This window comes from Coloeus monedula (assembly GCF_965178545.1).
Source record: "Coloeus monedula genome assembly, chromosome: 9".
Lineage (NCBI taxonomy): Eukaryota > Metazoa > Chordata > Aves > Passeriformes > Corvidae > Coloeus > Coloeus monedula.
This window is the reverse complement of record NC_138789.1, coordinates 12,799,391-12,814,152: the sequence shown is the minus strand read 5'-3', so window position 1 is coordinate 12,814,152 and position 14,762 is coordinate 12,799,391. Positions and strand designations below refer to the sequence as shown.

Here is a 14,762-nt window from a genome sequence, read left to right as displayed (position 1 = left end):
CCGCCTCCCTGCCAGAGGCGTTGTGAGAGGACGGGGGTCACCCCGGGGCCCGGCCCGGCCAGGCCGGCTCGGCAGGTTCGGCGCTGCCTTTGGCCCGCAGCCGGACTCGCCCCAGGGCAGCCCGGACCGGAGCCTCCTGCCGAGCTGCCCGCGCTGAGCCTGGTGCTCCTCCAAGAGCCCCTGTGTTGCCCGGTGAGGCTTCGTGTTCCTGCCAAATGCGACCAGCTAGGCCTGCTGGGGAGCGGTGTGCTCCCAGCACCACTGCACCGCTCCCGTCCCACCTGGCCCGGGGCGATGTGCGGTGGTTTGGGTGTGTTTTCTTACGAGGCTTGGGAGCAGACTTTTCTTTAGAGCAGACTCTCATGGTAGAATTAACCTTATTGCACCTGTTGGACTGAGAGCCTGTGTAGGAATCTCAGCATCTGTGAGGCACAAGGGAATGGTGGTTGATGATGAAGGATACTTGATGCAGCTGTCTCTTAGTCAGTCACTATGTAGTGAGCAAAACGGCTTATGTTGTTAAAAAATTACTATGTAGTGAGCAAAACGGCTTATGTTGTTCAAAAATTACTATTTTTTTCCCTTTTGCTGTTTTTTGGTTGGTTGGTCGGTTTGGTTTGGGTTTTTTGAGGGGTTGGTTATTTTAATCTGTAACACTTACTGCCAATTTACTTTTCTTGGAGACTTTTTATAAAAATAATAATAAAAAAATAATATACATAGTCTGTTTTAGAGAATGGACTTGGTTGTCTTATGTCCATTGTTTCAGTATATGCTGAACTGTGCTTCAGACTGTCTACAGAACCACCTTTTTTATCGAGGATGTAATGCATTTCTTGGGTTATGGGAAGAATAAACTGGCTAGAAAGTAGACATGCAGAAAGACTCCTTTGTACTCTCCACCTAATAGCTGCTCCCTGTCCTTTTGCTGTGTTGGAAAGTCCTGAGCAGTCTGTTGTTAAGCCTGAATTCATACCACAGTAAATGGATAGTGGCATACAGGAAAATCAAGTTGAATTTTTCTGGCCCAGTAACTTCTGCCAGGTATGGCTTTCAAGGAGCTTCTCTTGGCTTTCAAGGAGCTTCTCTTGACTTACAGTGGTGGTGTTGTCATGAACAGGATTTGGTTCTTTGATTTCACCTACCTATTCTTGTCTTGCTAGAGGAACACTTTACATAGTACTTTATATATTCTGCAGATCTTTGACAATTATGTAACACATAGGAACCAGTCAGGTCATTTTAAGGAGTCCTTGATATACACTGCAAAATGCTGAGAATTTAAGAAAAGAACAGAGAAAAAAAAGTTGAAGACTTGCCACGCTTGCATTTGTGGTCAAGCTGTAAATACCACAATATGCAGCCCAACAAAATGGGATCTTTATGGTAGTTATTCTCACTTAACTGCTCTTTTCCACATTAATGGCTTATTTTTGTTACAGTCTCACTGCATTAACTAATATTTGCAGTGCAAAAGATTTACTCAGATATGAAGTAGAGGAGAACTTTTTTAAATGAGAATGCATTTTCTGCAAGACCATTTTCTGTAGGATTTAGGATTTGTTTGTCCTTTCTTATCCCTCTAAAGATGCAGACCTAATTGTTATCTGATCCCTCAAAGACAACTTTAATAGTCACAGATGTTGCCTCTGTTGCTAGATAATCTTTCTAAAAGCTTCAGAGAGATAAATATGCTAAATATGCATAAAGATGGTTCCAGCTCTCCAGTTGTGCCACCTGGAAGGCAGCTCAGATAGCTATGCAAGTTATTCTAAAGTGATGAAACCCCTTTTGTAGTATCTGAGAGCCGAATTAGGAGACAGCTAATGCACATCTTGGCCAGAACACATTACTCAAAAGGGTGCAACAACACCCTGGAATAGCATTCTGTCAAAAATATTTCTTCTTCCTGTTCAAGCTTCAGTTATCAAAAGGTATTTGTGATGGTGGTTTTATGGTTTGGGTTTTTTTGTAAAAATGGGTTTCCATGCCACAGCTTATTTGTCATTTGCATAGAAGTTCAGTAAGTTGGTCCAGGTTTGATGCAAAAGGGGAGATGAGGGGAAGGAGGTTAAGTCTTTCATTAGGTTACCATTCTCCTTCTGGGGTTCTGTGCTCTTACAGAAACTGTTCTTTGTGATGAGGATCCATTTCCATTAAAATCTCTAGTGAGAAAGATGAATTTTTTTTACACCAGAGAAGGCCATGGAGTGTGCAAAATTTGTGTTCTATCTGAAGGATTCCTTTGAATTGCATGCTGAATTCTGTACATGCAAAATTTCCTATCGACTTAGATGCGTATTCATAGTGTCTTGTGTCTGGCAAAAAGACCAGTCTGCTAACAATGGTAAAACACACTGACTTTTCTGAGACACAAAGCAATTGTTATAAGGCAGCTCACTTTTATGTTAGAAATATATTGTATAGCTAACATTTTAATTAACAAATAAAAATAATATGCACCTTGTTTATTGTATGATTATGAAAACTGCTGGTAACTTTATATTTCATATGGTTTAATGCTAACAGTTGTGTTAGCCAACATTATTCATGTGCAGAGAGTCAGGCATGTTTATGGTCAATTTTCATTACAAAGGCTGCTTTCTACTGGAGTAGGCTTAAGTCTAAAATGAATTGGCATTTTGGCCCTAATGCTTGTCTCGAGTGTAAATCTATGCCCTTGAGAGTGCATTACCTCATAGTGGCTTTAGATTGCTGTAGAAAAAGGATACATTCACTATCTTGCTAACAAGATAGTTTGTAAGACTTTATTAGTGTTTTAGAAGTGCATGGCAAATAACTGATATAAAATGAGACACTGTTCAAAAGTTACAGATATAGTTACAATTTTTCATAGGAGCTACATGTGTCTGAGAATTTGCTGGTGAGACTTTGTACTATAGTAGAAAACTATATTCATTCAATTTCTTAACTGCAGAATACTTGGTGCTTATCTAAAGGAGCATCCTCAAAAACGTATCACTTGTCAAAATGGTACACACAGTATCATCCTTGCCAGGTTTTGGAAGAAAAATGTGTAATTTGAACTGCTCATGCTTACTTCTGTAAAGTAGGAAGCTCTCACTTAGAAAGTTGTCACTTCCTTTTTTTGTAAGTCTGAGGAGTGAAAATGCCACTCTCTAAAGCATTTGATTATAATTCAGTAGCACAAGGGCTTTTCTTCCTGTAACTGAAATATTAGGACCTTTGTCAAGCTCATGTGCTGAATGGTTGACATCTCTTAAGGTTTTGGCACGTTCTGTTGAAATGCTCTTCATCCCCTTTATGTGGTAGTTATATTCCCATTAGAACAGGGTTTTGTGTGTTTCTTTGTGTTTGCTGTTTTGTTGGGGGTTTTTTTTGGGATGGTAATAATTGCATTCAGGTGGGTTGGTCAAGTAGCCAGTGATTTCTTGGAAAGATGTGCTGGTGATACCAAAAATACATAGAATGTTTGTTGTGTAAAGCTGCTTTCTATGTAATCTTTGGGGCAGCTAGAATTAACAACAACTTGATGAGATAAAAAATTCTCTAACGATACCCTCCTATGAAAGAATAAAATTAATTGCATGCTTGTTAGGAAAGGAGCATCAGGACAAGCAATTAATAAACAAAATAATCAAGTCTTTATATTCACCGTGCCTTGCTCATGTCACACACAGTGAATATTTTATCAGTAGTAATAATGGTCTGTACAGAACATCATTCAAGAATGCCCAGCACCATTATTGTCGGTACTGTAGCTGGGAAAAGCAGTCAGGTACTGCTCTGGGCAGCTTCTGATCAAACAGCCAAAGCCTGGGGAGAAAGTAATACACACACACACACAGTCCTTCCAGACTCAAGGGAAACCATTAAAATATCTCTGGCCTCATTTCAGGGTGTTTGATAGATAACATTCCTGATACTCTGCTGTACCCTTGTCTAAGTAAATAAACCGTAAAAGTAAGTTTTTACTGATTTTTAGTTTGCTGATTGCATTAAGACATTGCATCATTTGCATTGCAATCACTCAGGACTTCTTGTATTGTTCCCAGTTCTTTTCACAACAAATAGGCCTCCTGGCAAAAAGCACAGCATCAGATTGCTCCATTTTCATTGCATCAGGTTGTGTTGGTTTTTTTTTTCCTCAAAATGCTACATAAATTTAAATCTTAATGCTGAATGGAAATACTTTAACATTCCATTATGTTTACTAATCCACTAATTACCTACTTCTTAATTATTAATCCTAAAGTTGCTTATTTTCATTCTTAAACTTAGCTGTGGTCAAAAGAAGGCCCAGTCCTGCTGGACTGGAATAAAATTAGATTTTGCTTTTCAACTCAATGGCAGTAGAATCAAGCCTTTGCTTATTTTCTACTGTTACTGCCTTTTTTAGAATTCATGGCTCTTGTTTCTTCATGGCTTTGGTTCTTAAGGAAATTTATGGAACAGTGGTCCTGGTACCAAGACCTATGGCACTCCCTGCTATTAATCTTACCCTTTAATAAGAATTGGCTGTTTATTTCTTCCCTTTGTTTTATGTCTCAACCATTTTTTTTTTTTATTCTCTTGGTGCTCTGCTTCTCACCCATGGTTACCAAGTTGCCTTAATAGCCTCTTGTGATGAACAAAATGCCACCTCTATAAATCTTTCTGTCTCAATTCATCCACTGTTTCAGTAGATCTGACCTTGAGAAGTTGTACTTGATCTTTGAGGGCCTCCAGATATTTAACTTCTCTCCTGTACAGAATGTGGCCATGTCCCAGGCAGCTGGGTGTTTGCAGACAGTGGAACAAAAGCAGTGTCCTCTCCCAGCCTGACTAAACCTGGTGAGCTCCTACCTCCCTCGCTTTCTTCCAGCTTCACCTCCTTCCATCCTGGTGCTGTTTCATTCCTTAAAAAAATCTGAACGCTGTACAAGTGTTGTTTTAAGGGGTACTAATAAATGCATCTGGGGAAAAATGCTGGGCCAACTTTTGCTTACATCAGAGTCTACAAGGTACAGAAATACGCTCTTTTTTTCTGATGGAAGTGGCTGCTTTGTTTCTGCTCTCTTGTACACCTATAAATCTATGAGGTCAGCTTTTTATATGTTTGCTGGGGATTTTACCTTATGGCATACGAACTGTGATTTAATAGGAGAAAAATAGCTTCATTTCTCATGCTGGATTCTTTTTGGTAAACACTGTATTGCTGATATGATACAGATGAATTTTAGAGGTCCTTCACTAATTCTAAGTAATAAATCAATTTAGGTTTCTACCACTGTTTAATGATTAAGACTTTTACCAGTATAAGCAGAGGCACTTCATGTGTATGCTTTTAACTTTCCTGTTGCCATTAAGACTTTTAAATGTTACAAGCCTAATTGCCCAAGAGAAAAACAAATTATTTGTAAGCAACTTGAAATCAACAGAGAAGCAAGCTCCAGTATATATCATTTTTGTATTTCAGCATGGCTTTTTGGTGTAAAAAAATTATACCAAACTTTGTGCGGGAAAATAAAAGAAAGCTAAACTTTATCTTTCAACCTTCATATAGCAGATTTTAGTCATCGTACCTTTTTTCTTTGCCAGAGCTTGCTAGTATAGTTTTGGCAGCATTGAATGGTGATGTCACATGCTACTTTAACCTGAATTGCAGTAGTTCCTCATGCCACCAAATGGGGAGAAAGGAGGTACTCATTCCTGAACTCTCTTCAGTTCTAACGTTTATGCAAAGTACAGCACAAAAAGTGATACAAAATCCTTGTTGTAGGGGAAGAAGGGAGAGAAAGGGGAAAGCCATCTTTGTGGCTTTGCACCAGTTTCATAACTTTAAGGTCTGTTTATTCTTTCTTAGTGCCTGAATGGAAGTGCTTTGCATTCTAATGCATAAAGTTCTAAGGCTGAATGTGCAGTGTGAGAGGAGGGGCTAGAGGAGATGTTATTTGTCTCAGAAACTTTTAGAAAATGCGTTTTAAATTGTTAAGATAAAATTTGCGGGGAAAAATAAGCGTTTAATCAGAAACATTCTTTATTGTTCAGCTTAGTTTGCACTAAGGGGAACTGGGTTGTTGCTGTCCTTGGAGCTCATGAAAGCAATTAGTTACCAGTGGGACATGGCAAGTCTCAGACCTCACACTGCCACGTGGTAGTGCAGGAGGAGGATCTGTCATGATTCACAATTACACTTTGCAAGTAAAGGGCACTGGTATGATGTCAGAAATTACCCATCAGCTTGAATTAGGATGTCACAATGGTAATTATTGTACATACATTTTCATTGTGTAAAGCTATGAGTCACTACAAATCATAATTCTCTTTATAATTTTTCCTATAATATTATCTTTACAGTGTTTTAACTGGCTTTGAATCATTGGTCTCATGTTCAACTACACTTAAATTTGCTGTCCCTCTACATAATTGTATGATGATTATGCATAATTATAAATTATTAATATAATTTATTTTTAGGTCAGCCTTTCACAGCAGGAATGATTATGATAATGTTCTAATTAAGTACAGAATATGGGTTTAATATTTTATTTTCTTTTGATCATTCTTTTTTGTGAAAGTTTCATGCAGGAGAAAAATATTGGGTTTATCTCATTTGTAGTATTTGTCTTATTTGTAAAGTATCTCCAAATGTCTAACGTTAATTAATGTCATCCTCATCAGGTAGAGTAGTCTAAGGACATATTTGAAACAGGAAGGGAAATAATACTTTTGTTCAGTCTGTTTATTTGCTGTACATAGTACATATCCTATTAGTTATGAAGTTAAACGTTCTATCAAGGTACGGTAAGTATTGGAAGTAATTTCAATTGAGTTAAGAAAGAGAATAGAATGAAAATAATTTAAAACTGGTTCACACCAGCAATTCTTCTTGCACTATTAACTGCTAAGATCTAGTCACAAAACATTATTCTGAGGAGAAAAGGTTTAGTGAACCCTAGAAATTGGATTTGATTTATGCCAGAAAATCTGCCTTTTCACTGCTTGAGATTTCTATGGAAGGAAGCACAGTCTTTTACCAAATGGTTTCTAAGGTAACATCTTATAGCAGAGCATCTGAAACCAATTTGGTTGTTAATGAGAAATAGTTCTCACGGTGGTGGGAAAGTGTGGAGTGAAAGAAAGGCTTCAAGATTTGGCAGTCTGTCTGTAAAGGCATTTAAATAAATGTGTGCTGCTGCTCTGCTTATGAAATGTCTACGTGAATTGCACATTCATAATTGCCTTTCAAATGTATAGGTCTCTTTTCAGATTTTATTGATAAGTTGTGCATGATTAAAATATTTGACTTCTACAGATGAATAATTTAAATATCTGGCACTTTTCCAGTGGAAATCTCTTTACTATTGCTGAAAAAATACTTGCATTTTTGGGGTGATAGTTATTTCTGCTGCCAGAAATACATTAGTGAATTGGTGCCGTATCAGAGCAATAGCATCCCACTGATGTCAGATGCCACTTGCAGACTTTCTGGGATTGCTGTGAGACACTTTCTGAGAAGTTGCTCTTGAACCTACTTTCCTGTCTAAGGTTCTGAGGAGATAAATGGTGGGTCAGTGAACAGAAATGTGTGGTCATTTTACAGTAGATGATCTGAATATCCTTTACAACCAGAGTCTCTTTGGGATGGAGGGAATAGAGTGCTTCTATCAACAATGGCTCATTGCTATTTCTTCCTTCCTCTCAGGAAGAGAGAAAACCAGCAATTCTGGCTTCCCTTTCCCTGGATACATAATAAACATGTAATGGCTCTCTCCTACCCTCTTTCCTTGAGGCAAGGTTGTATTCCTGCATTTTGTTTCTTGGTGCCTGTGTAGACTTGCCTGAGTAGAATTACGGAGTTTAAAATTGTGCTTGCTTACTTTTTTTCTTCTGTTATTGAATTCTGTTAGTGTCTTCTGAGTCATACAGAGGAAAAGCAGTCCCAGAGTGACACCTTTGCACTAAGCAATGCCTCATCTGTTTAGCAAACAAATAAGCAAACAAACAAAAGAATAAGAAAGAGAAGCATTGCCAAAGTAAAATGTACATACTAAAAAAATCAAACCATTCATAATCCAAATAACTTTTACAGAAGCAGGAGAAACTTGCCTTAAATGACTGAGTTTTAGATAAACCTGTGTGCTGTTTTCATTCTGACCAGTTAGAGAACCATTGGTTATATAAGGGAGTGTGCTCAGTGTCTCTCTGTTATTGTTGATGGGGTCCCACCAGTTTTTCCAGAAGCCGATTGTGTCTATAGGCTCCATTCCCTCAGGAGTAGCTGCCCTGTTTTATATACACATTGGGTGCCAGTCTTGTACTCTGAATAAATTATCCAAGTTATTTTGTAAAAGTAATTGTTATTAAATTTGGATCTCTTGGCTTGAAATAGTCTCTAGTTGCCTCATGAAAATGGTAAAGTATAGGAACTTCATAGCGAGGTTGACTTTGATTTCACCTGCTGCAGAGGAAAACCCTACACTCCAGAAGAGAGGGGATGCTTGAATACTTCGTCCTGTGATGCTACATAGGATTTTCAGAGTAACTGACCCTGTTAAGATAAAACTGTGCCAAATAGTTTACTATGGCAGTAAGAACACTTGGGTTCTAGTGCTGTGGTGATAGAAAGTTAGTGTGACATTATCTGCTTGTCTGAGAGCAGCTGTAGGGATGGTGTTGGGGAATATAATAGAAAGAAAGGCTCCAGGAGACAAGTTCATGGAGAAGGTCTTTCTGATCGTTTGCTGATTGGCTGGGACACAACCGTGGTTTTATTTTTTTTTTTTTAATTTGAATAAAAGCATTTATTAAATCAAATTATTTAACTGTGGCTGCCAAGGGGGGAACTTGTTTTGCTCCATCCCTGGCCCAAAATTTAGTGGGTTTTCACCTCTGAGGAATTATTCAGGTTCATGAATAATTCTGAAACTGTACTCTCTCTTTTTGGCCATTTAACCATCTGAGTCAGCTTGTCAGAGGATCATATGAATACAAAATTAGGAGGAAGATGTAAGATGGACAGCAAGTAAGGATTGTCTGTCCTTGAGCCTTTCCATAGAAGAGGCATGTGGTTTTGTGAGTGGATTAGCAGTTAACCTTGAAATGTGTTATATGTTCATTTGCATTACGTATGGCCATTTTATGTTTTATCATCACATTTGCTCATAAAGTAATTAGGAAATCAAACTATATGAACACAAAAAAAAATCAATATATTCGTAAGATGTTATATTGATGTAATGTTGAACTAGTAGAAATAAAACTAATAGAATGAGGTATGTCAAGCCTGTTATGGCATACAGTACCAAATATACACAATGAGTGTGTAAAAATTGATAAAAGGATGTTTGAGCTTTTGCTTTTGAGAGTTCTTACTTGGAGATAAAAAAATCAGCAAGGAATGGGCATTTTTGCAGGTGTTTTCTTTGTCAACTCTTTTAATTTAGTACTGATGTCAGAAGATCATTAATCTCTGACATGATCTCTGATTATTCTGGCTGGGGTTTCACCAGCAGGAACTTGCCTAGTGTTATTCCACTGAATTCAAGTTGCCAAAGTTATTCATATCACTGGACGTTTTTATATATGCAAATGAATAATCATTTCACATTTCATAAAGAACATGAAGACGTTTCTCCATAAAGGGAGGGAGAAAGCAGGGAGAGAAAGTAGATCCTGGTTCTTTTTGAAAAACTTTTGGTGCTTTGGATCTCTCTCTGTAGTTCTACAGCTTCGCGAGGGAGAACAGAAAGTTTAATGAGGCTGAGAGCTGAGCTGGTGCATAAATCTGGGAGGGGGGATAGCGGGTGGTTTGTTACTTGTTCTACATATTTGGTGGTGTCAGAGGTGGAGATGTTGCTGATTTTCTATTTTTGAGGGATTGGGGGAGGTGTTGCTGATTGGCATGTTGGGTTTTTGTCCCCTGTAGCAACTGCATTATGAAAAGGATTCTGCCTTTCTGATAATCTTTGTATCATTTTATGGGTTGTCAGAGCATTTTCTCACTCCAGTTTTGATGGCAGTGTTCTTCAGGGTACCAACAAAGTGATGAGTAACTGTGACAAAATAACAGCATAACTAATTAAGCCTACTTTCCATGGACTTGTGTCCTCTGACCTATCCGTATTTTCACGGCAGTATCCTTGTCCCTTACAACCCCCAGTTTTTCACAAAATCCATAGGAATGTAATTGTCTTGCACATCTTCCAATCTGTCAAATTTGGCTTAGTTCAGTCAGTGAGGTAACAGTGCTCTTTCCCTAGGAAACAAGTTAAAATACTAGCTAGAAAATAGGAAGCTTTTCCAAACGTACGTATATTTGACAGAGTTTCTTGAAAGGAATTCCTATTTCTTATCAGCGAATTCTAGGGAAAAAAATGTATTAAATATTTTTAGAAACAGGACGGGGATGGAAAGGGTGCAGGTCCATACTAGTTTTAAATGCATGATTGAATTTTGTCTTTAAATATACATGTACAGTGTGAATTACGTCGCTATGAGCAAAGGGGAATCCCAAACCTGTAAGAATGTTAATGTGTTGAAATAGCATTGTTTGAATTTCTAATATTAAAAAAATTAGAAAGTTCAGTCATTCCACCTTCTTTTGTCATCCTTCTGCATCTATGACTTGTAACTTCTTTAATCACATGTGTAAACACAAGAAAACTGTGATTTCTAAAGTCTAGGAGTGTTATTTTAGTAGCATAATTAGCTTATCAACCTATTGTTCATGATTAAGTTGGCTTGCAAAGTGGTAATATTAAATAATTGCTGATTTCTTTTTAATTACTGTTTAGTGTACCAGGACTGTTGTAGTTCATTTTTAGGCATAGAAATTGAGATAATTTCCTCCAGATTGATCTTGCTGTCTTTATTTCTTGTGTAACAAGTGTGCGTGCCATCACTGAATGGGGAACAATAACAAAATTCTTCTGATTTTTCCTTCTTAACCCCTCTCTCCCTTTAACTTAAAGGGTTAAATTAAAAAAAAAAAAAAAAAAAAAAAAAAAAAAAGTTGTTTGTCCTAAATGTTCTTACTGAAATCCATTATGCATGAAAAGAGTCAGAGTCCATTTGCAAGACCTCTAAATGAACTCCATTCATTCTGTGCTTAGAAATGTCCATTCAGCCAGAAACAGACACAATAGTTACAACCTCATTTATTTTGCACCAGTACCAGCATATTAAAAGTGAAGGGTTTGTTATGAAGAAGTATAGTAATGTTTCTATGCTAGTTATATAATTCCGTATTGAAATTCCTTTTGGACTTGAATAATGTAAAATTGCATATATATTCTTAGCCCATAATTGTAATGTAGTAGCATTGCAGTCATCTAAAATTCTTAAACATTCATGAGGATTTTGAAATAGCTATTTTGAAAACCATGTTGACTTGGCTTAAGTTATTTTGATGTAAAACAAGTTGTAGAGACATTTATTTTTAGTTGGCTCAGAAATTAAGCCAATTAGTAATCATATTTAGTCGCTATGAAAAAAAGATTTAAAGTTTTGTCTTTTAAAACATTAAAAACTTTATTTATGTATTTTTTAATTTATGAAAGTAAATTACTTATGATATGCATGTCAAAATTATAGGAATATAGTATTATAATTTCATCACTTTAAAGTCTATGAAGATAAGTCAAGAATTCAGTACTCCACATTTTGTTGGTCTCAAATATAAAGTGGAAATTGTCCTACTGTGATCAGCAGGATGTCATGATCCTGATCTCTATGGATGTGACATCAACCATATTATATCTTAGTGTAAATGACTTTGAGTGTTGGGCAAGACTTACTGGCTTTCCTTCTAAGACCAGGAATGAGCAAAAAAGATAAGCATTTAGGAAAACCTGGCTTGCCTTACATAAGTTCTCTGCCTTGTCGCGTGCTGTTAAAATGAGTGAGAAAGTCCTGCAACCTCCCCTGGGCATTGTTGCCCCATTGGGGTTAGGAAGCTCTGAGGAGGAGCACCTGTGCTTTCATTTGTGCCCTTTTCCTGGCAGTCTGGGTGGCCATTTGCAGGGGCAATTTCATAATGTGGAGGTAGTCCTTGAGGTACAAATAAATACCATGTTTGGAGGGAAAGAGAAGGGTAGGAACAGACACAAATTTCACTTTAAATAATTCTTTGACCTGGAGTCCTTTATTCATTTATTTAGATTTAGCAGTGGCTGAAGCCCGGTTGCTGTGGCCTGTTGAGGACTGTGCAGGGCCATTTCTGAAGTCAGCGACAGAACCACTTTGTGCTGCCTGTTGTTTACGGCATGAGGGCCTTTAAGTACTGTTATCAGCTTGGAAGGAGGTGACTTGGGAGCTGACTGGAACTGACTGAGCATTTCCTCCAACAAACTAGAAAATACTGTTTGTGGGAAGTGTGTGGAGTGAGGGTGAATGGGTGAGGGGCTCATGGCAGGAAAAACAACTAACAGGAAAGGGTAAGTAGAAACATCATCCTCCTTGCTCTCAACCAGTTCTTTATCTGAAGTCCTCCTGCTGGTTGCTTTTCCTGCTGAGTCTCCTCCTCCTTCCGTCCCCTTGACATGCAAAATACACGTCCAGTGAATCCCCACACAATGACAGTAACAGGATTTTGTTACTGAAACTCCTTGCATATGCCTATTCTGTAACTCCTGTGTAGGATTCCATTGTTTTGGTTAATGGCACCTGCAGTATGGCCCAGCCTGGGATTGTACAATGTAATAATAACTTCAAGCTACCAAGAGTCCAACAGAATAAAGGTTTCAGGATATGCTTTTTGCAAAGTAAATGGTTTTAGAAGTTGTTTGGCGTTGCTGCCTGTTTTAGAGCTACTAAAGTGCTAGATCGCCCATGCTACCTCTCTAGGCTGCTCGAGGCTTTCTAAGGCATTAAAGTACTAGCCTAGCTGGTATAAAGCTGAAAAGATACCTTCCACAGTTTGGGGTTTTGGTTTCTTTAAAATATTTTCATCTGCTTATGCTTCTATATGAAAATTAAGAGACATATATTAATTTTCCATAAAGTATGTGTTTTATCTTTGATGATTTTCAGCCTAACTCCTTAAATCACTTCTTTATAGCTAAATGCTGTTGATATTTGATTTTGATGGAGTTACTTCTGATCAGCACTAACTTCTCCCTTTTCATGTATTTTACAAGCCTAAAGATCAGTCAGTTCCCATTCCTTTACTATTAGGAAATGAAAATTAATTAAGAAGGTTTTGTGTCAATATATAAAAAAAAAGAAGGAAAAATTGAAAACAATGATAAAATATGCCCCTCATAATTCACTGCTGACAATTCACTTCTGCTTTCGTTGTTTAGGTACTTCCCACCAGGGTGGCTATTCCCACACTGCAGTGGTCCATGCCCTACAGAAATGCGGCATTCGTCACATTGACACAGCAAAAAGATACGGCTGTGAATCCCTCCTCCAAAGGGCCATCAGAGAGAGTGCTGTGAAGCGAGAGGACCTCTGGATAACTACCAAACTCTGGCACAGTGATTGTGGCTATGAAAGCACAAAAAAGGCCTGCCTGGAGTCATGTGAAAGACTTGGTGTTGAGTATCTTGGTATGAATCTTTCCATATAGCTCATTTATTGTGCCTTCCATGGGAGTACTTGCAAAGATGAATGAGTTCTGAAAACAATTATGTAGTACAGATGGGTCGAAGAAACCAAATTCTGCCTTTATTTACACATTTGCAGGTTTCTTGTTCTCTTTGTTCTCTAGGAAGTTCACATGTGTACAGTTGAGAGCACAGAGTTTTTTCTTGTTGCAAATGTTTTGTAAAGGTATTTTTTATTGTAAAATTATTTGAGGAACAACTATGTGAGTTTTATATATTTTGCTAAAAAACACCCAAAACCTATGAAATAAGGATTTATAGACTTTACAATATATATTGGCAACAGGGTGACAAAGATGCCTGGTTTCTTCGGTGGTCTATTTTCTTTTTATCAAGGAATGGGAGTCCTTTCTGAAACTTACTTTGTAGATCTTTTAACTTTTTAAAATTCTGTATACTGCCTTTGGTTTGGTCTGTCTGATGGAATATGCTTTGGGGAAAATTTTAGAAGTATCTACAAGACTTTAGAAAACTAAAAGCTTAACTAACACTGCACTTGTAAATTTACCCTGATCATAAACTCCTTGTAGTCAAAGATGTAATATTGCTACTACCTTATTACACAGGCAGAGTTGCAGTAATGATGCCAATTAATTCTTGCAACAGGTCACAGGAGAGGAGGTACCTGAAAATAAACATATTTGCTTATTTTAGCAATAAGCAAACTTCAATGAGGAAGTGAATTTTGCTGAATTAATAATGTATAATATTAATGGCAGCTGTGTGCTGTATTCATTGGCTTTTTTTTTGGCTGACTACTTTACAAGGTGAACAAGGCAAAACTTGTATTTGTTAGACAGAGATTCTTGTATGCACACCTTTGGCTCCATTCTTTTTGGAAATGTATCCCTTAACTTCTTCCACAGGTACAGAATAATGCAGAATGAATTAAAATTCCTTTCTGTTTGTCCCGTGCAAATGCAGGTCTCAAAGTTTCAAGCCCTGACTTTCTCCTTTAAACTGAGAAATAACATTATTCCTCCTCTCTGTTTTCTGCCTGTTATATCTTGTGTTTGCTTTCTTTTTTCTTCTGCTTGCTCTGGCACTGGTGCTGAATGTTGATGAGAGGAAAACTTGATTCACTTCCAAGAAGTCATTTGCACTGATTCCTTCTAGTACTGTAAGTTGTTCTTATTTTCTCAGGTAGTAGATTGGAGTAGATGCTCACAAAAATACTGAGTTTGTGTA

General features: G+C 37.6%; 1 protein-coding gene across 2 annotated transcripts in view; it reads left to right on the top strand.

The window, feature by feature from the left end:
- Positions 1 to 14,762, top strand: part of LOC309576317 (putative oxidoreductase ZK1290.5) — a 45,652-nt gene that overhangs the window by 119 nt on the left and 30,771 nt on the right. For both annotated transcript variants that reach the window (XM_082287533.1, XM_082287532.1), the window contains exon 2: positions 13,269 to 13,517. In XM_082287533.1, the coding sequence (XP_082143659.1) occupies positions 13,269 to 13,517 (249 nt within the window). The remainder of the gene's footprint in view (positions 1 to 13,268; positions 13,518 to 14,762) is intronic.